Here is a 24,162-nt window from a genome sequence, read left to right as displayed (position 1 = left end):
AATGGACTGGGTGTTGAGAGTGCGGACTTTCCAACTTTCCAACACAATGAAAATCTTACCTATTACGTAATTAACAAATTGACGTCAGTTTTTTATGCGTCTGTCCTCTTATTGATGATAAATTGCGTCATAACATTGTCTAAGTGGCTGTGGAACCACAAGCCGCAGGCGAGTGGTTCCGCAGTAAACTTTGACAATGTTATGACGAAATTTATCATCAATAAGAGGACAGACGCATAAAAAAACTGACGTCAATTTGTTTTTTACAATAACAAGACCCCAAAATGGTCAAATGCTGGGAATAAATGAGGGGTAAAGGCGCCTTAATCTTGCCGTAAACAAAGATAAGTGAATTTTATTCATAAATGACGCGAACATTGTCAATAGCTTTTCTCGCTTTTTGATTGGATACTTAAAAAAGTCCATAAAATCTCATTGGTTAAAAAGTTGACAGTTTGACAGCTGAAAGTTGAACTTGAAAGCTTGCATAAATTAAAATTTTATCCGTCTGTATTCTTATTGATCATAAAAATGAGCCAATCAGCGCGCGAGAAATTAGATAGTTATTGTAAAAAACATATTTCAAAAGACTTCGCTGTGGCAAAACAATGTTTGTGGGTGATTAACGTTATATATGTTTCCATAGCAACAGTGTTTGACGGCCATGTTGACGCAAATTTTAAAGTTCTTTTTTGAATTTCACTGAAAAGTTAGTAAGTTACTGAAGTTAATCCGGTCAAAATTTATTATTTATCATTTTGTTTTTGTAGCATGCTCCCGTTTTCGCCCCTTGGGGGTGAAAGATGGCAAAATCAAGGAAAGTCAGCTGTCGAGTTCCTCTTACATGAAGACTGAACGAAACAAAACTGGGCACTGTCCTCACTTTTCAAGACCAGGCTCTGTTGGTGTGTTTATGGTTGAAGACGGAATGCTTCATTATGACCGCAACAACTTCCTGCAAGTGGATTTCCGCACTAAGACTAAAGTTGAAATGGTGATGAAACTTAAGTTTCTTTCAACTGCCCCGGGGGATGGGGGAATAGGGTATCGATTTCGGCCATTTTGGTCTCAAATAGGGTATCAAATTTTTGGCCAGGTCATAAATAGGGTAGGGAAAATCACAGATTTAGTCTTAAACTGACGGTAAGGGTTTTGGGAAGCGAGTCGCACATCCCCACCTGATTTTTCTGGGAGTAACCCCCGGGAGTGTAACTGCCAGTTTGTGCATCAAACCTACCCCCAATATATTCCCGCAATATTTTATTTTGTGTTAACTTGGTGTCTTTTTGTCCGACTGTCAAGTGTCAATTTGCGTGTCGAGATCTTTATCCTTGGCTATGAAAATGATTGATATTTGTTTGCGCTAACATTCAATTTTAGGTTTCTATCGAAGAATCAAATGGCAGTTACGCGACCTCGTTCTTGGTACATTCCAGTAACGACAATATAATGTGGATGGTGTACAAGGACAGAACAAGCGGAAAACCAAAAGTAATCGATAGCTTTATTGAGTTTTCACATGTGTTCTTTTTTCAACCAATTTTCCCTTGTCCGCCGAATTGATCAAAACAATTTCATAATTGTTCCTGGCTCGTTTGGTGTCGTATTTTTGCTCCATATAAAATTTTGCATTTTAACCTACTTCTTTGAATTTGTCGTCATCGTATAATAATTTATCTTTTTTCAATGCAACCCCACGGCGTAAAAATTGAAAACAAATAAAGTTCACTCCGTCTTTTACATTCAGGTTACAAAAAACCCCAGACATTTTGGGACAAGTTCCAATGAATCACCGTGGCATGAATGCTTTTCCCTTCTGAAGACAAAATATAATGTAGTTGGCTTTTAAAAATTCTCAACACCATCTCTCTTAGGAATTTACATGTACAGCTAACAGCAAATTTCCGCCGGTGAAAGTATCCGTTATCAGTCCTCCAATCATCGGCCAGTATTTACGCATTAATCCGCGCTCTTGGAAGACACGCTTGTCGATGGCAATTGAATTCTATGGATGTTATCTTGTGGATAACAGAAATGGTGAGCGACTTATACTTTATACCTGAATTGTTGAAGGTTTTCCGCATAGAATAGAAAAAATATGCGGCTTATTTTTCGCCTAATGTAACTATAAGAACTCACCAAAACTGCCTTACTACTTAATGGAAAAATGTTTCTTTAAAGGATGAAGGGGTAGGAAGTGTTCACAACAAGACCCCACTGCTGGAGCAATTTCTTTTTGCAAACTTGGTCAAACATTGGCGTGTTATTAAATTTAATTGAGATGACTGACTCCTTATGAAAACAGGTCTTTCAGTAGAAAAGGAGCATGAGTGTAACTGCTAAACAGTTACTTTCACGAGCCTAGTTATTTCACGTCTTTTTTACAGTTCCTCGCCCCCTTGGAATGGAGTCTGGTGCCATCAAAGATTCCCAGATAAATGCATCGAGTGAAACAGAGAACGGGACTCGGGATCAGTCCCGTCTCAACTCGGGACCAGAAAAAGCATGGTGTGTTCAGGAGTCGGATACTGTTAGGACATTAACCATCAATCTCAAAAAACCGTACTACGTTACTCAGGTAAGAGTTTGGACAGACAAAGAACAAAGAACAACCCCCAGGGAAAATACTGTAGGGGAAATGGCCACGTACTAAATACGCTGAGAAAGAGTGGTGGGTGGGGAGGGGGGGAGTGGCGGGTGAGAATGTAACTTGTGATATGTGATTGAACCGCATTCTGCAGGATGAATAGTGCTTTTTGCTACTCTCGGGCTACAGTAGCAAAGGAGTTGTGCGATATGAAGTGCGATCGCATTAGTGGGATATTTAACCAAATACCGTCAACTGATGAAATCTTGCCTGATCTAAACCGTAGTAACATATACAACACGCAAAATAGTCAACAAACTTATACGTTAGAATCTATATTTGAATCATGTGGTACCAGAATAAGAGATAACGAACAAAGTAAACAAAGGGAGGGATAAACGCAAACATCGATTTCAAGGAACAAAACACTCAGTCAAATTGATGTGTACCTTAGTCTTCTTGAAGAGAAGTGTCTGGAGAAGCCAGACAAAATTGAATTTTTAAATGAGCCAAAGCAAACTGAGCTAGCAAAACATAAACATGGTGTCAACACCATTAACACCAACATATGTGTGACCTTTGACATGACAGTTGCTACAGCATAGTCAAACAGCTCTGCTCTACTTTAACAATAATGTGAAACAAAATAGGTTGGAGGGCCAAAGTTAAAAGAAGTTGCGAAAACGCCACAAATTTTACGAGCCGTAGGCGTCATGTGTGCCTGCCTATGATTGTCATCAGATCACATTTCCGGCCACCTGAAGCGCCGCAAGAATTACATTATGAAGTTACGTCACAGACATGCTTTGCCGCTCACGCGTCCAGCCGTCTCTTCCCGGGGAGGAACGTTGACCGGACTCGAGAAAGCGGCGCAAATCGAGCCTAATATTACCTAGACACGTAAATATTGTTTGTTTTTGTTGTTTGTTGTTGAAGCATTACCCAAAGTTCAATATTCAGCTTTTAACGTTTTGTGTTAAATAGATCTCAATGCAGGGAAAACTGTGTCACCCAGAAAATGAATGCGAGCTTCCCCCTGAATTTGTCTTCCTGTCATTTGATGGGAAAATCATTCAAGAGCATGGAAAGAAAAAGGTATGTGAGAGTGATATCACAGACATTCTTTTTATATCTCAGAATAGTCTTTAATGTTTGCCACCTTGGCAAACATCGCACACATATCCGCAATTACCATACTTCCGAAATTATGATGCCAATTATGTCTATATAGCGTTTCCAAGGAAACCAGGTAGACCACGTGATTACGCATACCTTGATCGTACCCAAAAAGGCTTCGACAGTGACCTTTGACCTTAGTGGCACGCAAGGAAAAAGATGCATGCGTGTGGAGGTGTATGGGAAGCCGTTCAAAGAAGAAGGTAGACAGTACTTTGTGAAATCTAGCAATAAACTTTGTGTTAATGTCAAGTTTTCGGTAATATCTATCCCATGGAAGGTCGCTAAATTAGAAATTCCGTAGGGGTGATAGTGTTCAAACCAAAAACTTTTTAGGAGCTTGGGGCCGTTGTGGACATTTTCTGGAACAATACAATTATCAACCAGAAACTGTTAAAATGTGTTAAACCAGTGGGTGATGGAAGGGGGAAAAAGAGGGGGTGGGGGTGGGTATAGGTATTTCCTTGTATAAGCTATATGTATTAATGTGCCGCGCAGGAAAGTACGGTTTTTAAGCTTTTTTCTAGAAAGAAAGAGGGCTTAAGATTTTGCTTAAACTGATGGTAATGACATAATGAACAATGCTTAAGTTTTTGTTTTCATCTTTCAGGAAGCCCAGCCTTGGTAAAGCGTGGCTTTCTCTGTGCATACGACGGCAATGAGGCGATTGTGTTTCTGTGTTTTGGAGAATACAGTGAAGACGACGTGTAAGTGTTCATGTGAACATCTTTACTAGCATATTCTCTTGCTCTAAGTTAAAACAAAGTAATCATTCTGGCCAATGACAAAGGACACAATTAATCCAGTCAGCCGATCAATTTTCGAAGTACATAGCTGACGAAAACCTGCGCGCGTGAGTCACGATTGGCCTCGTTTTATTTCTGATTGGATGAAAAAATGGCGAGAGTTTTTCAAGCCAATTGTGTACCGAAGCAATACAAAACTCAAGTGATAAGCGCTTTATAACCTTTTTAAACTTTTACATAGGTCTTGCAAATTTTCGCTTCAAACACCTACAATCTTCGAGGCCATGAAAAGTGGAAGCTTGGTGTACAACATTGAAAAGCGCAGTTTTAATAATTACGTAACTGTGACTGATTGTATGCCCTTCGTTCTAATCTTAACAGGTTTCCAAGAAGCACATGTTTAGGGACCCAAAATGAAGGAAAATCTCACTTTGGTAAGATTACAGCTAAAAGTGACCTCTAAACTTGTGCAGCTACATAACCCTTTCTGTACGAACTCATCAAAATAAAATTTCTCTTTGAAAGGTAAATACATAGTATAGCACACTGGTCATGGAAAATTAGGAAATTATCACCCTTGACTAATGGTACTGATCAAAATTGCCTTGATCAAGATCAGATTTCTCCTTGGAATATCAATTCATACTCCATCACACAGGTCACGAGAATTTACCAAATGATCACCTCTGGGGAATTGTCTTTATATTGGAAGTAATCCTCCTAAGTATTATTGTAACAAATGTATGGAGACATATAAGGAGAAAATTTATGTTGGTCATGAGGCTTTAAGGGTTGCAAAGCAGTTTCAAGAATAGCGCAGAAAATTAGAACTGAAACCGGAACAAGTGCGAATACCAGAGGAAACAGTCCGAGCGTCCGAGCGAAGTTCAACGCATGCGCTCAATTAAACTACAACCAGTCTGGTTCGGGTTTTTGATTTAGCCTGTCAGTCTTGTCAGGTTTTTGCTTCCGTTGAAAAGAGAATTATTAACATATTGTTTTCATTTGTTTCGTCTAAGCCCTTGATCCAACCTTATTTACAATTCTGGCGTTTGATCCTGAAAATAAACGTCTATACGGTGTCAGCAAACGCCACCGTCTGTACATGGAAAGTGATGACGTATATGGCCGACAGTGGCACGTGATATTGCCAGTTAAGTGGGCGAACATACGGGACAAGCCGGGAATTCAGCTTATTACGGAAGTTCCGTTTGTACCAGAAACTCGATTCACTCGGCTTCCAGATCCAGAAGTGGCGGGTACTGACGTCCAAGGCAATAGATGGGGAGGTCAGTCACTGATACAGATAATTACAGGGATATATTTACCAGCGCTCTCCTTGGACAAAACATGTCCCGTGGTACAAAACGGATTGCGGACAATATATATAACCCGCCTGATTTGATAGCCGTCATCTGATTTCATAGATGAGTGGAAAAACGAACAAAGTCACATTTGCAGGTCTAACTATTTATTCGAGTAACAGTGTTAGAAAATTATGTAGACTAGAAATTCTTCATTGATTTTCGCTGGAGCGGTCTTTTACCACAGTAGGCGTGTTGTAGAAGTTGACAAAGGCTAACAAAATAAATAATTTGTTTATTTTATAATGATTATATTCTATAATTAAATATAATATAATACAGTTATCATAAATGAGAGGGAGAAACCCCACCTCGGGGGGACTCCGATATAAAAAGGACAAGGGTGCTCGTCGGAAAATTTTAAAACAACCCCTAAGAGGAACCAAGATCCTGTTTTGTGGGCGTGACTTGAAATTTTTTTCACCCCTAAGAAGTACCAATTCTAAAATATAACATTATCATACATTTTCTGTCATACATTTTTCGGCTCAATGCCCTAAAAGGTACTGCAAAAGCTCCCGCTTTGGACCTTTTGAGGCTGAACACCCTAAGAGCTACCAAAACCACTATTTGAACCCCTAAATGGTACGACGAGCACCCCTGTCCTTTTCATATGGGATTCCCATCTGGGAGTAGAACCCATTCAAGTGCAAATTTTCTTTAACAGTGCGCGCAAATAACGCGTGCGGACAAATAACACCAGGCACGTGCGTACACTAAGCAATAAGTGTTAACCTGCTGATAAACAATCAGATTAGAGAACCTAGATACAGTTATGATTGTCATCTTTATAGGATCTTCTCTGGGTCTTCACGTGTTTCCTCCTGCTGTGAACAAATGGCTGTTGGTTGGTTTGTGGAGGAATCACGGTGAGTAAAATTGCTAATCGTGTACCCAGATGTCACTCGTCTGACGTCTGACACTGAAAAATGAGCCTTCGCTTGGCCGTTAGAGATCTGAGCTTGAGATGATAAAAAATATCATCCAAATGCTTGTATGTATGACGATTATTTATCAAATGGGTGGGTTGAAAGCGTGCTGCAATTTAGGTGTTTTGAGGTTTCATTGACTGGAAACGGTCACAAAGTTTTCTTTTTGAACAATTTCAGCTTAACTTAAGGCATTGATTTAACGACGGGACCATTTGTTTTTTTCATTTTGTTCAGATTTTGGCCCGTGTCGCAGTAGTCCTTGTTTAAACGGAGGAACATGCTATGTAGACGGTGATGAATATAGCTGTAACTGTTTGCCATTTTATTATGGTCACCACTGTGAGGGTAAGCTCTAAACCAGACATACCTTGACCTGAACATGCGTACCAGGTGGGGAAGGGGGATTTCTATTGAGTCGTTAATTCGGAACTATGACATAGTAGTCAGGTTATTTTCTTAGACACTAATGGGATAGCCTTACATGATTTAGAAATTTGTCAACTGTCACCATCGCCCACAATGCTATTGTCTTTTGCGACATGTACTCAGTTGGTAGAGCATCGCACCGGTATCGCGGAGGTCACGGGTTCGAATCCCGTCAAGCCCTGATTTTTTTTTCAGGCTTCTTCTTTCCAATTGCTTAAATTGGAAAATTTACTGCGATGATCATTCTTCACTTTCATCTACAACCGCAGTTCATATATGAATTATTTCATATAAACGTCACATCATTTCACTCCTCACGGGAAGATATGAACTCAATTAAGTGGCCTCGCTCCCAATGTGTGGCCTCATAGCTCAGTTGGTAGAGCATCGCACCGGTATCGCGGAGGTCACGGGTTCGAATCCCGTTGAAGCCCTGATTTTTTTCAGGCTTCTTCTTTCCAATTGCTTAAATTGGAAAATTTACTGCGATGATCATTCTTCACTTTCAGTGCCCATTTTATTAATGCGCGGCATAATAATTTGGATATTCAGAACTAATCGGCCGTGATTGGTCAACAGACTTAGCTTTGGGAATACCTCGAGTCTCTTCGCGATTCCACTGCTGTCAATCAAACGGTTGGGAGTGTGAAGCAAATTTCAGGGTGTGATAAAGTGGACAATAGCGTTCTAATTAGCCATAGTAAAAAAAAAGAAAAAGCGGTTCTTAAAAGCGGTTAAGACGAGCGCAACGCCTAACTTGCTGCCTTGGGAGGACCGCTAGCAGTTATTTCTTGCGCTTTGTTAGAATTAAATTTCCAGAAAATCCGGCCTTTCAGTATCTGTGTTGGCTTGCGAGCTTGAGTCACAAATCCGGACAAGCGCGAAGAGTACCTTCACCACGTGCGTTTGAAAAGCGATAACAAACAAAACTTACGCTTTGCAAAAATAAATTTTACTCCCCGCCCCCCGAAAACAAGCTTTTGCTAGCTCGTAAGAATCAAGCAAGGCGGAGAATTTGTCACGCGCGAGTGAAGGTAGGCGAAAAATTGACTCATCATTTGAATGACTACTGTGCGTTATGTTTTTCACGGCCTCTCTCCTAGCACCGCTGAACTCGCTCTTTTTATAGTAGGTTCAGTATGCCAAAAAATGTCATCGATCCAGGATGATGAAGAGAAAAGGGAAATAAACACGGTATACTTTCTTTATCGTGTTGGTCACAATTGAACGGGGATTCAATGAGCTCTAAACAGAGCTCCCGATCAACCCTCTGCATTTCTTGCACGGACGACATCTTGACTTACGGTTTTCCGATAGGGAACTGACTTTGACGAATTTTTTGCCTCCTTGGCGGCATTCAAAATGTAAACAAAAGTTCTTTTGAGACAGTTTGCGTGTAGGTTGTCATTGGCTACACAGTACCGCCTTTTCGGTACACTTGTGAGAAAAATCTCTTTTTCTAACAGACGCGATTACCATTAAAGGGTATTTTAAATAATAATCGCAAAGCGCTGATTCTTTCTTTAACTTTACGTTAAGAGTATAGAAACTGCTTGGGCCGTAGGAATCGCACTGTTTCTTTTTTATTCATCTTTTATTAGCCTTTAAACTGCTGTTTTGTTGCTTAGTCTCAACGCTTAATAGTCCCAAAGGAGTCCTATTGTTTGCGGAGGCGGAGCTTCGACTACATTTAAATTCTAGCGGAAGATTCAAAATAGGTTCGTTCTATTCCCGTGGGAGTTTCTAAGGGGAGGGAAAGCAAGAACTTTGGTGGAAAAAATCTAAAGTTGGAGTTTGAAACTGGGCATATAGCCGTCTCAAGCAATAAACGGTCAAAGCCATATGCAAACGTTTTGGTCAAGCATTCGAGGGAAGAAAAATTTAGCTTCGAAGTTTACTCTCATACCAAAAAATCCTTGAAATGGACCAAATTCAAATGAAATTTGCGACTAATTCTAATTGGGGTAAAATCTCAGAAAAGGTCTCGTATTTTCTACTGATGTGTCATCTTCAAAAGCCATATGCAAACTTTTTCTAAACTTGACTAATAAGCTCGTAATCACGCAAAACATTCATACTGTTTGCAGATGTCGGTCATTTTTCTTATTGTCTGGACAGCTGGGATAATTATTCATTTTGAATTTACGCGCGGAGGTCACAAAAAAGCCCCGGATGTATCGCGGCATTGTGGGCGATGACACTAATTGTCTTGGATAAAAACAAACATTATGCCGATAACGAAGGCATAATGTTATTTCATCGCGAGGCATTTCCTGTTTCTTATCAGTTTGCGGGTTGTGCTCTAGTCTGGTAACAATGGAAGTCTCCTGTCCAATGAAAAATGGGCGCGTGTCAAAGTTAAGTACAAAAGGTTGGTTATCTCGTACACGCGGCCCCTTCCTACTATTGCCATCATCGCAAGAAGAACTTTTCTGCTTTTTAGCGTTTAGACGTATTTGTTCTTTTTCCCTCCACCTCCCCGGTCACCGACCCGCAGACTGTTAACATATCTTATGTAGTATTTTACTTTAGTTTTTACTGGTGGCGAAAGTTTTAACCCCACCTTTCCTGAAGAGATTTTAATCTTTGTTTGTAACCTTAGTTTCAATTAAACTCGTCACATTTGTGGCCATTTATCCCAAACGATTCGTTTCTATTGTCGTCTACCTATCTCTCCAGCAAACTAGTGCGACGCCTTGCGGAGCTCTCGATGTCTCAATGTTTGCCAATTACTCAAGATAAAAACCTATTCTTATGTTTCCAGAACCTCGAAATATGCTTTCATTAGATTAGAATCAAGCTTGTTTTTCATTTACCACAGCTGGTTTATGGACTTCAAAAATTTTAGTCAAAAATCTCAACCACTTGAATACCTTACGAGACTGGCTAAAACCCGTCATGCAAAGCAACTCTCAGTGGAAGCGCTGCTGGCTTGCATCAGTGGATGGCTGGGCTAGCACTACTTTCCATTCATTATGCGACAACAAAGGACCAACAGTGACAATTATCCGTGTGGAAAAGTACATCTTTGGGGGATATACGAGTGCATCGTGGGGTGAGTAGGGTTCCCTTTATGTTTATGATTCACCTCTAGGAGCACATGGCCTCGCATCAGTTAATCGTTAATCCAAAAATAGTCCAGTACATATCAGAAACACTTAATAACCCTCATTTGCATCTAAGTAAGGACACGTCATGAAAAAAACATGATCTAAATTGGTATCAAACGTACATGATTCGTCATCAACCATTTGAAGTTTGGCAGACCATACCAGTGACCCAAACTTTCAAGCCACAAGTCCAACACTTTATCGAGTTGTGAAATTGGTTTCAATGATTCGAGCTGAAACCAATAGTTCTCTTGACAAAGGCAATCCATATCTGAATTTTCGTCTGTACTTATCTATTGAAAACATTTTGAAATCTCAATAAAACGATTCCAACTATATGCAATTAAATCATGTGTTTTCGTGGGGTTTTTACGATAAAGTGTAAACGAGGGTATTTCTGTTGTTTTACCAACTAGTCTCGTCCACTTGTGGGTACAAGAGCAGTTCTACCGCATTCTTGTTCTCACTGGTGAACAAGCCAGGCTGGAGGCCAGTAACATTTAGGCTAATTGGAGTATCTCATTACAAGCATGCTACACTCAGCTGCTCTTCCTACGGACCCAAATTTGGAGATGGAAACGATATTTCAATTGCCTCCGAAGCCTCATCAAACAAAAATCCTTTGTCATACCTTGGAAATGCCTACAATCAACCATCTGGACATGTCCATGGTAGCGAGTTCACAACATCATTCATGGCCGGAAGTTATACTAGTCCATGGGCCAGACCACTTTTCGGTACCAAACCTAAGGACAAGACCTAAGTGTTATCAGCTGATACTACTGCATGAGTTGTTTTCAAATTTGTATGATAACCTTTCTGAATGAGTAGCTTTGGGTGAGTTTTTTTAATTTAAAATTTCGCAAAAAATAGCTTCAGCATGGAAACGAGGCTTGGAAGAGGATCCTCCAAATATATGGTCACGATCGTTTTATCAGTATTTTAGATATTTGAAAAAAAAAGGAAAACATTTGTATTTCTCCTCGAAGTTGTAAGAAGTAGAAATTTGTGTCAGGATTACACGAAAAACTAAAAAACAATCAACATTGTCATTCACATTGTATCATGGGTAAATCCAAGATGGCGGCATTCTTGACAGGTGTGTAGGGCCAATTTGTGTTAAAAGTTTGGTTCCTTGTACAAACGAGAAAAGTTTTCAGGAGATAAATAAACGGTAAGCATCTAGGTAAACATTTAGAGAAATCAATTAACTAAATATTAAGCTGATAGTGTCGATTTTTGACAAGAAACTTACAGATCCTCGAAATAGGCGTTCAAGTATATATCATTCGTCATTTTATAGGAAAGGTGTAGCAGTAGATGACATAATGAGAGATTTTGAAAAATATGGAGTTTGAAATGCATCAAAAGGAAAATGATATTAAATAATAATTTCATACATTGCTAAAGATGATTTCATTCATATATAGTGACAAAGCTAATTTGCAATGACCAGTGCGGATGGTCTTTTGTGCTGCTTTTGTTGTTTATTTAAAATCATTTTTGGTGAAGAACGAACACCTGAATAAATAAATACAAACTTCAGCGCTTAAATTAAACCGGTTTAAAAATGGCTTTTTTAAAACCTTTAAGTCTTAATATTGACGTAGAACCTTGCATGACTGAATAGGTAGCACAAAAAGAGGAAATGTCACGCCTGAAGAACAAAGAACATCGATCAAAAGCGATCACGTTCAGAACAGTCCAGTTATGCATGTACAATTCACTGTACTGACGATGATACGGAACTAGACCAAAAGATGAGGAGTCCTGAGGTACACTTGTAAGATGCAAGCAGCTGCTGTTCGTAAACGCAAACACCTTGACATTGCTGAGACATTAAATGAAGGAGAAACCCCAACATTTACTATCACAGAAAATGTCGTAGCGTGTTTACCATGAAAAAGCGCTTGGAAACAATTTCAAAGCAACAAGCTGAACTGACGACCAACAACCAACGGCAGCTCAGAGGAACTCGATCCGACAGTCCCATACCACCAGCACAACTTACGAACATGTCTGCATATTCTGTGAAAAGAAGTATCTTAAGGGAACAAGAAATCGGGAACCCTTGGAACAATGCAGAGATTTGCGTGCAGATCACTCAACTAGAAAATCAGCCATGGAAAAGAAGGACAGCAGGATTCTCGCAATTGGGTCGCGTGAAATCGTAACAGCTGAAGCTTGTTACCACAGGACATGCTACAAGGGCTATACTAGGGCTGAGGCAAGTCCCAACGGAGCTTCCGATGGCTGTGGTGAATCACTAGAAGATGAGTTGCTAATCTCAAGTCAGAGGCTTACCAGATGCTTTTCGATTACATCAGATCGGATGTTCTTGCAAACGAGAAAATAGTAGGATTGACTGAGATGACAGAACTACTTCTATCGTACGTATCTCACGTCTTTGGCTGTTGAAGAAATCAAGTTATCCACAAGGAAGCACACCAGACGGAATCTCCAGGCAGAATTTGGCGATGTCCTCCTCTTTGAAAATTTGTTAGAAATCACCAGTGTCTTCATATTTCCCGCCAATTTGACACATTTCATGTAGCCAAATACATAACAACCCTTCTTCTGGAAAAACAGGACAATGCAAGCCAGTTTTTTCGGAGTTCAAATATACACCAGGCTCCTACTGACATTCGCGAAGCCATTTAAAGAACAGAAAACAAGATGTCATAGTCTCCACGCCCTTCAGATCTCGCTAAGAGCGCAATGAATGTTCCCAAAGAGCAGGGTTCGTTCCGGCAAACATGTCTGACTGGAGAAAATAGAGTGGCCAGATAAAAACTGTCATCCAAGAATGCAGAGGTTGATGAAATCCTTCGCCCAAGATCTGATGTTTGGAGTGAGCAGAGGAAAGATTAAGCCATCCAAACAGATCCCTCTTCCCTATGCTGTGAAGACCCTGACAGATAACGTTGAACTCATCCAAATGCTTAATCGTTGCGGCCACGGAATCGCCTATTCCCAGCTTAAAGAAATCGACACTGCACTGTGCCTTAAGAAAATGACATCAACAAGTGAAATCCCATTGTCAGATAACACCCAGCCTCATGTTGGCACTACTTTGGCATGGAATAACATTGACCGGCTAGAGAAAACGTTATCGGGTGAAGGAACATCGCATAGCGTAAATGGAATAGCGGTGCAGGCGAGACATTTCGGACCACAACTTCCCCCGTAACCATCAACGCAGATAGCTCAGACCAAAAAGAGGAGTGTCGAGGCACTGGATGCAGAAAATCTTCCCACTTACAATGCAGAAGATGGTTGCGGTCCTCGTTCTAGAAGATTTGTAGAAGTTACCCGCCAAGAAGCTCTTGAAAACGGGCGAAGAAAAAACCTTTTAAGGGTCTTAGTTCGACCACATGCGGACGCATCCGAACACAAGCTGCAGCAGTGGAGAAAATTCCTTTTGAATCCAAAAAATAAAAGGCCTTCTCAGAGTTTGTGATAAAGGGGTGGAGACGGGATTGATACAGAACAAAGTTGACAGGCAAGGTCACTTTTTGTGACATGGGAAAGTGACTGTTACGAGATTAGCTCACCAGCTGCCAATATAGTTAAAGAGCTCAACTCCACACAGGAAGAAGCTGATACCAGGCTTATTCTACATGCAGCTCATGCAGCTAAATCGGGCTACAAGGCGGTGGTTGTGGCATCAGAAGATACAGATGTATTCTTGCTTTGCCTGGCGTTTAATTGCTTCATTCGGCATCCATGTATGTCAAGTGTGGAGCGCAGACAAGAACTAGATATGTCAGTATCTCCAGTGTGGTGGCAGCGGTAGGAGTAGAACTTTGCAAATGCCTAATTGGTATGCGTGCTTTCACTGGTTGTGATACAGTAAGTGCCTTCGCTGGAAGAGAAAAGATAACAGCCCTACGACTTGTCAAGTAACAGACATCTTACCAAGAAATGTTCAAGCAGCTGGGGATGGAATGGGTTCTATCAGATATGCTTTTTCAGAGCCTTCAAGAGTTTACATGTAAGTTCTACTGCTCTCAACCAGGAACTGATAACATTAATGAGCTAAGGTACAGGTTATTCTCCGTCAAGAAGGGTAACATCGACTCCACCCAATTACCACCTTGTGTTGACTGCTTGTTCAAGAATGTGGCTCACGCAAACTTCCAATCAGCCATTTGGAAGCAAAGCCTGCAAAGCTGCCAAGGGACACGAACCCCATAATCTAATAATAATCTATCAACTTTATTGGTCACAAAATTACAATATAATTAAAGAAGAAAGGACCAATAGGAATTGCGCGAACGGGAAAATAAAGTTACCCATGCGAGGCGCAACCCTAAAAGCTAGTAAGAATGGTGATAGAAAATCTTAACTTTGATAAAAATTACCATAAAATCTAATAATTACTTATAGTTAAAAATTATAGTTAAATCTAATTAATTACAATAGTTAAAAACAAGATGCGGATAATATTAGTCACAGAAAATTAAGAGCGGTGGCAAGGGCAGTTACGGAAGAGGAACCAGGAGCAGGGCATGTCAATATCATAGGTAGTGTCCAGTAAAGTAAAATAAGTGGCGTGCAAAAAATATTTGAATAAACTTGGGCTAGAAAATTTGTCTTGAGGGGCGAGATTACAGATAGTGTTCCAGGGTTTTACAATTCTATTAAAAAAAGAAGCTTGAAAAGTTGCGGCCATTGGTTTTGGCTGGCGCGAAGACGGTGACAACTTTGCCATTGACTGGATGAGCGGTGACCCAGCCCCTACAGCCGTTGCTAGAATTACTGACTTGCTCGTGTACAAGGCCATGCCAACTTCCTACCTACAGTTGCCTGGAAAATGGTTTGAAGTGCACGGATGTGTGCAAGCTATTAGACTGTGACAACAGATGTGAAGATTCTATCGAGGAGTTTGTCTCAGATGACAGCGAAGAAGACGAAGAAATCTAATTTTAATTATCAATTTAACACATGTACAAGCAGTTTCTTATATCCTGAATAATTATTCATATTTAACATTTGCTAAGTGTAGCCATGGAAACCAACCAGGACCAATTTCTTTAAGTTAAATATAAGTTGTTGACATAAGCTCTGAAAACGTTTGAGATTTTTAATAACTGAAAACCAGTGTATGTAACATGACTGTATTTGCATTTACTTGTATTAGAACGTAGTAATCACATTTGAAATGAAATCAGGAACAAAACTGGTACAGAAAACTAAAACAGAAAACCATATTACCTGCAGTTGGGTTCAGCCCAACCGAGTCATTTACAATTGATCACGTGATAAGCCTGGTATAGCCACTCAAAGATTTCTAACTAACTAACTAACTAATTTGTACAAGTTCTATCTGTTCAGCCCAACCGAGTCATTTGCAATTGATCACGTGATAAGCCTGGTATAGCCACTCATTTGACTTGGTTATCATATACCAAACGAAGCAAGAGGAGTCAATGTAGTTTAAAACGAGCGTTCGAAAGTAACTAATGCAATTTACACGAGTGCTTTCTTTTTTTTCACATTTTCCGTCTTATTGTTCATATTTATAATTTGACAAGTGTTGTCATGGAAACCATTCAGGAATAATACCTATAAGTAATATATTAGTGATTGGAACTAGGTCTGAAAACTGCGTTTGAAGTTTGCAATAACCAAAAATTAATGTATGTAACATTTTCAGGTTTGCATTTAACTGTTACTAGGTATCTTTTTACCAATTCTGCTTATTCAACCAAACCGAGTGACGTCACTTAATCACGTGATAATCCTAGTAAAGCTACTCATTTGGCATGGTTATCATACACCAATATAACCTAGAGGAATCAATGTTGTTAAAAATAAGTGTTAGAATTAGTCCCTCGTTTTGGTACCAAATGGCTCTTTTCAGGGTCCTGGCCCATGGACTATACCTTTCGACCAGACGAAGTGGAAGTCTTCTTTGAAACAAACTACACATACAAAACTTTAACATCTGCAGCAGGAGCGTAACCAGCTTTTGAAGAGTTGTAAGCCTGGCAGGGAACTCACATCCAAGGAGTGTTGGGGTGGGGAGCGGGGGGGGGGGGGGGGGGGTATGTTCCTTTAGTATTTTTTTCAGTAAACCACCTTAAAAGTGTTTTTTTTTCCTTCGCCTTCAGGTGCACTGTTACCGTCTATTTCGACAGATCCTAAATTCTAGAATTCAGTCTACATTCTAACTAACAAAGAATGGACCAATTTTCACTCATAAACGCACTTGACTTTAACGGCACATATATCATTGAGAGTTGACCTGTCACCTTGCTAGCCTAAACTCTCGAGTTGTTTATTGAGCCCTGATGTTATCGCGACAGGGTATCTACGAGATTTCTAATACAGAGATACTTTACAAATTACTGTCCGTTTCTTCGGTGAACCAAACAATTCTTTCGGCTTATTGTTAGCAGGTGGGATGATAATAATTTAACCACTCTCGTTACCAGGGGGGGCAAGCAGCGAAGCCTGGAACCGAGTTTCTATGATCGCCCCAGTTAAGAAATTTGGCCGAGCAAGACTAAGTACTGGTTTGTGGAAAGCAAACATGGCGGACTTTCGTGAGCGCGATGCGTTTGTAAAGTTTTGTAAACGTTGTGCATATTTCACATTCAAACATCTACGAAAAAGGTCCAGTTTTCCTACATCTAAATCTTGGACATTTTGATCGAGGCATCGGGGATAAATATTCCAATGTAAACCTGTGAGTCCTCACGAGCGGGATCTCCACAGTGTGAGCCAGATTGCAGGCATGAATATTTTATTCGAGCATTTTTGGGTGTCCTATAAACGGGATAAACTGAAATATTTCTATATTTCCGGACTCCCTGATGGTAAGGGTTGCTTTTTCTTAACAGCTTCGTGACCCTTTTTGTTTGCACTTATTAAACTGACAGGGTTAAAACAGGTTTCATAATGAGAGCAGTGGGTACGGCGCTTTTCTGTTACGTTACTACAAGAGGTCTGTTTCAGTTTCAGGCAAAGCATCTGGCATTATTTATGAAAGCGAATACTGGATAGGTCCCTCGGCAGAATTGAGAATTCATCACCATTTCTTTGCCGTTACAAAACAATAGTTGTGTCGTTGCTTGTTTTTGTTTCTTCATAATCATAATTAGACTTTTGTTTTGATATTCCCGACTTAACGGCTTAAATAATGGGTCCAATCAAGTCGTTGAGATGGAGAGTGTGCAGGAAGTTTGACTTTACCACCTCATTTTGTTGCTCTTTCTGTAGCCCTTTCCCTGGCACTAATTTTTTATGCCACCTCTCAATCAGTTTTCAAAGGGTTCATGCTCCTCTCTTGCACTAAGAATTGTCATTTGAGACAAGTACTATCAAAGACTTCATTCATCCATAGTTAGCAGATTCATCTGACTTTATATTAGTCTGCCTTATTGTCTTATTTAGCTATCCTTCCATTACAGGAACAAGCCACTGATAATCAACACATTAGGCCAAATCATGAGTTGATATATTAACATCCTTACTCATCTTTTTGCCTTAGAGGAATAAAACAAATCCTTTGGTTACCGGTCATTTGATTAGCCCCTAGCCAGTTAGCCCCCAACCACAAGTCGATTAGCCCCTTACTCATGCTTAAAGAAAAAAATATATACAGTTTTTTTTAAATTTCTGGTTGGGGGCTTATCGATTCCTGGTTGGGGTTTAAATGGTTAGGGGCTAATAGACTTGGGGGCTAAATGACTGTTACCAATCCCTGCGCTTGATGTCTTTTTTTGTTATTCTCGAAAGCCTTAAAGCCAAGTCTCAAAATTGGCCTATTTCAAATGTTGTGGAGGTTCTGTTGACGCAGGTTTGCCCAAGTTAAAGTTTGTTGTCTGGATGAATGACCATTTTACCTGCTTACCTCATTAATAGCACTCAACTACAGGTAACATTGCTCATTTTCCTTCCCTGGGTCTATTTCATAAATTATCTCCCTCAGCAGATGAGCATATGGCAGCCCTATTTTGATATCCAGAAGTATTACAGAGCTTTCTCCCACCACACAAATAAAACTGATGCTTATCACCAGTACAAATTATGCCACAGCATGTGAGCAGGAGCTGCTTTCTTTATTTTCACGGGTAAATAACTTGTAAATGAAATACCTCAACCTAGTAAAGGTTCACATTGAGTCTGTGCCTAGCAAACAGTCCATTTTGGACATTCCCATATGCAGAAACAGAAAAATGATCTCAAATTTGCGAGTTCACATTCGTACTGAACAGTAAGGGATGGAGGTTTCAAAACCTCTATAATGTATCACTGCATTATCGAGACATGCAAACTGGTAGCTATTTTCAATGTTGTTGACTGATCTGCAACTACCTTCAAGTTTCATGATTTAATTAAATTACTCGAAAGAAAGTCTTCAGACTCAACACATTACAGAAAAATCATAAAGTAAATGCAGTCTTTCATAAGAAAGTAAGTTAAGACGGAAAAAACTTTACACTGAAAAGCTTGTTTAATGTAAGCTCAAGTTTAAATGTACAACTCTGAATAGTTGAGAAATAGTTTAAAGACTAGTTACGTTCGGAGGCTTCGCGATATATAATGGCAGACATAAAACAGTTCGACATCGCTATTTTCCATAGAAATTTGGGAAGAATAATTGCTCGGTGTGAAGATGGAAAGTAATGAACCTTGAAATTTCCACAGCAAAATAAAAACTTCAGCTTCGTTTTCTTCCTGAGACGGGGAAACCTCCTAGGCAACCAAGAATGCAACCACGCTCGCCAGGAAAATAGCACAAAGCTGGTCCTTGATTCCCTTAGTCCTGATTGTCTCAGAGCTGTCGTTAAAAATTGCTAACAGCTAATAAGAAGTTATCGAATCGAAGGCAAATCCTGAACAAAAATGGCGGCGAAACATGTTTCGGTTTCCTCGCGTTATTTTCGCGTTATGCGCATGCTCCTTACCGTTCTCAAATGATTGACAGATTTCTTTACTGGGGCGATCATAGAAACCAGAAAAGCGGCGAGATCAAAGATAGCTGCTAGCCCCTCTGCTCGTTACTTTGTAATTAAAACTAAGCAGCCTTTTACTATCTCTTCTTTAGAGGGGGGTCGTTACGTTAATGGGGGAGGGACACGTTACTTTCGGCTTGCTAAAACAGTGTACTGTGTGCAAGCTCAACTGATACGGTTTTTTTTTTATCAATTTAAACGTTTTCTTTTGGGGTTATCTCCGTTTCCAGGAAATATTCGAAGGGTGGCATCCGTTTTGTCTTAAGCAGTTAATACTCTCAATAGTGACGATCTTAGAAACCCCTCCGGGAAGGGGTTGTTTACTTAATAACATTTTATACGGGGAGGTTTTTCCCCGAGCTAAAAGCCCTAAGCATATCGGCCAAAACCGTCTTACGCTGCGAAACAATACAGAGAAAAACCCAAATTCTGTGTAGTATATGCGAGAACATGACAGCGAATTTTTCATCAATTCCATTTCAACGCCATCTTTTAATATATTGAGCAATTCCGATAAAATGTTTCCTTTCCCATCGCCCAACCGATCAAGTTTATGTTGAATATACAAAAATAACTTCACACTGGCTTAAAAACGTTCAAACAAACGTTTTGTTAAAAACACTAAAAAAGTCCTTTCAACCGAAGAACTTCGGTCTTATTCGGTTGAACGAAAAAAATGTGGAAGTCATGTTTTTGCTTCTTCACTGACGGCAAGCAACACAAAGAGCGCAAATTGACATGATTACCCTTAGAAATCATGCACCGCGGTCATGCATGACATGACTACACGTGACCTTGAGTGTCCTTGACATGATTATTGTATAATCTGCAGCCAGATGACGTCATAGGCGCTGATTTCGAAAATTCACTGTACGCTTTCGGCCAATCAGAAAATGGGGGGGATTTTGACTCGCATGAATCTTTTTTTGCCTGTTGACTGCGCAAGATATCTTTTCATCTGCAACTCTTTGCACAAACTTTTTTAATATATAGATAAATATATTAAAAGTTGTGAATAGTTGAGATCGAATATTTGACAAAAGTGTAAGACTCAAAACGAACACAGTGGCTTTACATAAATGGGATCCAGTGAGAGAACACTGGAAAATTTGTCAATATCTTAAACACCTAGGCTGAGTTATAATTAGACTGGTTTGATGCCAAAATGCGATCCCTCTGCATGAATTTTTTTCTTGCCATTTTCCCTTGCTCGAAACTTGTTTTTTTTTCTCCCCATTTCTGTCCCCACCAAAACTGGCACATGCTTATTGCGTTTTTCCGCTCTGACACCTCCATACACATATCGTGGGAAAGGGAGAGCTCAGGGATACAATTGGACTAGTTAGGAAGCAGCGGGAAAACGGTGACAGAAAAAAAGGGGGTGTATCTCTAGGCGCACAACGAGAAAACCAATACAACCGTTGTTGATCTTCTTAAACTGCCTTGAAAGATTAAATTTGGCATTTACCATAGATTGTGAACATCGCTACGATTCAGCAGCCTTTCTCTTCTCATTGGTTAACAAGCCTTGTTGGCAGCCACTAAAGTTAGATCAAACAGGAAAGTATAGCTGCTCTTCCTCTCGACCAACATTTGGACGAAACGATATATACATTGTCAACAACGCTGCATCAAGCCCTATCTCACTCTCAAACCCTGAACACACCTACAGCCCGCCACCTGGCAACAGCCATGGATTCTTCTGACCATCATTCCTGGCTGGTAGTTACCAGTTCCGACCTGACGAAGTCGAAGTCTTCTATGAAACTACCTGAAAAAACCACGGAGCTTGGATTCTTAGCTTTACACACCCTGTTCAGTAAAATTAAACCTTTGCAAATATATAAGCGTATAATTAAACAAACTGTTGGTAAATTATAGAAGTGCAATATAATCTGAAAATTCCAATATCACCGATGATATGTCAATCAATAGGTTAGTACAAAATCGAGTAGTCACGTATCCTTACTCTAAGACAAACAGTTTACTTTGAGCCTACTGCCAGTCTCCCACCGGGCTTGCTTACCCCAGAATTGAAATTATTAAAACTCAGGAGACATTTAACATACAAGCACCAGAGAACTTAAGATTAACACTACAAGAAATAATGCCGAGTTACGAATAAAAGTGAAATTTTGTGAACAAATCAAATTAACGTAGTAATTCCACATTAAGAAACTGTCTTAAGTGTCAGTAAACATCATTAATGTTGTTTTCATGGTGTATTTCAATTAGGTTACAGTTGTGGATATCGCTACGATTCAGCAGCCTTTCTCTTCTCATTGGTTAACAAGCCTGGTTGGCAGCCACTAAAGCTAGATCAAACAGGACAGTATAGTTATCATAGAAGCTATTCCATCTACAGCTGCTCTTCTTCTGGACCATCATTTGGACAAGGACATGATATTTACATCGCAAACAACGCTGCATCAAACACCAACTCACACTCAAACCTTGGATCCACCTACATCCCGCCACCTGGCAACAGCTATGGATCCTCCTTCACACAATCATTCCTGGCGGGTAGTTACAACTTTCGACCTGAGGAAGTCGAAGTCTTCTATGAAACTACCTGAAAAAACCACGGAGCTTGGATTCTTAGCTTTACACACCCTGTTTAGTAAAATTAAACCTTTGCAAATATATAAGGGTATATACAAACTGTTGGTAAATTTTAGAAGTGTAATATAATCTGAAAATTCCAATATCACCGATGATGTCAATCAGTACGTTATTACAAAATCGAGTAGTCATGTATCCTTAGTCTAAGACAAGCAGTTTACTTTGAGCTTACTTCTTTGGTAATTGCCATTAAACGATCGCTTTATGGCTCCGTGTTATAGCAAGCTATAACGTTAGCCGAGCTAATGACTTCTGCAAGAAATTTTCCTTTAAGTCTTTCACGTCAGTCTCGAGAACGCGCCGATAGGAGTAATGTTTCTCATTAGAATTCCTTTCGTATGTTTTAATTAATACATATATTATTGTTTATGAAACAATCAGATGAAAATAGATAACACGTGTGAGTCCAGAGTAAATCCTTCGCGCCCGGAATAAAAAAAATTAATGTTCATTACTAAATACGAAATTTTCTCGTTAAAAGGGTTGACATCTTCAGTGAACTTTGGGCATCAGTCATTCTGCTTTCACAAATCATAGTCTGTAGTTGTTGAACTACATGTGGTTCAGTAAAAAATGAACAAGGTAGTAGTTTATACTCACGCTATAACTTGTACATGCGCTCAAACGTGTAATTAACCTTTAAGAAGGAGAATCTTGTTACTGAGTTTCAATTGATTGAATTCCACGAACATCATACTAAGTTCCAAGTTACAGGATTCCATCTGGTTTTGATTTCTTATTTTATTCAAGTTAAGTGGATTTAGAAAACGTAGATTGAGAATGTAATGATAGAGTAGGGAGTTTTTTGTTGTAGTAATTAAGATCTTTTGCAAAGAGTCTTGCAAAGAATCAGAGTCCCATCCATGGAAACTCGAAGAATCCAAGACATGCTATTGACAATAAACAATTGTATATCGGACAAAACTCCATCCGCAATTAGAGATTTCATCACCTTACGTTCACCTAAGTATAATCTTCAACATGACTATATCCTTTCTTTGCCGAAAATTAACACGACTGATTATGGTCTCAAATCATGGAGATATTTTGCCGCAAAGAAATGGAACGAGCTGGCAAATGATATTAGAAGTAAAGTAGGTACTAAATAAATGAACAACAAGACTTGATCGCTTAAATTTGACTGATATGGGAATTTCTTGTAATTCGATTCCCTAGATTTTTAGTTCTCTGCGTTTATAGGTTGATATGATCAATTAATGTACATTTTTAGTTTTAATTTTTAGAATATACTAGGGCCGTGGAGTACCCGTAAACTAGCCGATAAACTAAGCGTAAACCCCATGTTAAATAAAGTATAGCATCGTATCGTATCTTTTGAGAGTGCAAATGTAGAAAACAAATACAAGTGTCAGACACACCGTTATAAAAGCTTGTAACAATAAAACAGAGCAGGGTGAAAATAACGCATTGTTTTCTGTTTGTGTTCGTTTTCATCTAAGAGGAAAGAAGTATTTTTTTTCGTAGCTTCTACTGTGAATTCCCAATCTCCAATTGCCTCTGTTAAACCCGCCTTTAGGGAATCATGATAGCTGTATTCAAAGTTTCCAGTTAAGTCTTGAACTTGTTTTGTTGTATACATATACCATGATTATCTACTGGCGCGAGTTATTGAAGAAATTTAAAATTCCACAAACACGAACGTTTTTCTTTTCAGTCAGAAATTTAGCTGATATGAAAGAGAAAACGAAAATATATTTTTTGGGATATATCAGCATTTTAATTTTACTTGAGAAACATTTTTAGCATGTTGATCATAACTTACTGCAGATTCAAGTTGCTTAACCTGACTTAGCCTATGCGCATGCGTTATATATGTTGTACGTAATCAAGACAAAAATAAATGTACAAGGATGTGTGCTAATTATTCACAGCCATGGGTCTTCTAGATTCAGTATTTCATGTATTTTGAGCATTTGAAAATCGGCTAAATGAAGAGCTCTAGTTTAGCTGTCTTGTGTCATTAGCTTTCAAATTGCGTGAAATATTTGATTTCTTATCGAATTGCAATCTATTTAGCTCTAAATATACAAGTAAGGAAGTTCAAATACGACTTACGATTAATAGTTTATAATAACCATCTTTACTTTTGAATTTTCGAGCCTCTGACTTTGCCGCTCATTTTTGATCGATTTTGCCCGAGAAGAAAGAAAAAACAATTGAAACCTTAGTGTCTGACCATTCAAAAGAAAGCTACTGAGCAGTACTTTCATGC

General features: G+C 39.4%; 1 protein-coding gene across 1 annotated transcript; it reads left to right on the top strand.

Annotated features, from left to right (window-relative positions):
* Nucleotides 1-793: 793 nt before the first annotated feature.
* On the top strand, nt 794-23,353 carry LOC149105747 (uncharacterized). Its single transcript, XM_089271217.1, has 13 exons — nt 794-994; nt 1,381-1,491; nt 1,875-2,037; nt 2,388-2,578; nt 3,572-3,682; nt 3,819-3,966; nt 4,374-4,470; nt 4,891-4,943; nt 5,529-5,798; nt 6,668-6,742; nt 7,040-7,150; nt 10,053-10,286; nt 21,543-23,353. Exons 1-13 carry the CDS (start codon nt 845-847, stop codon nt 21,881-21,883), a joined length of 2,055 nt encoding a protein of 684 aa, XP_089127343.1. The 5' UTR covers nt 794-844; the 3' UTR covers nt 21,884-23,353.
* The last annotated feature ends 809 nt before the right edge of the window (nt 23,354-24,162 follow it).

Source organism: Orbicella faveolata, unplaced genomic scaffold (assembly GCF_042242905.1).
Source record: "Orbicella faveolata isolate gen_17 unplaced genomic scaffold, um_ofav_v1 contig_34, whole genome shotgun sequence".
Classification (NCBI taxonomy): domain Eukaryota; kingdom Metazoa; phylum Cnidaria; class Anthozoa; order Scleractinia; family Merulinidae; genus Orbicella; species Orbicella faveolata.
This window is presented reverse-complemented; position numbering and strand designations above follow the sequence as displayed.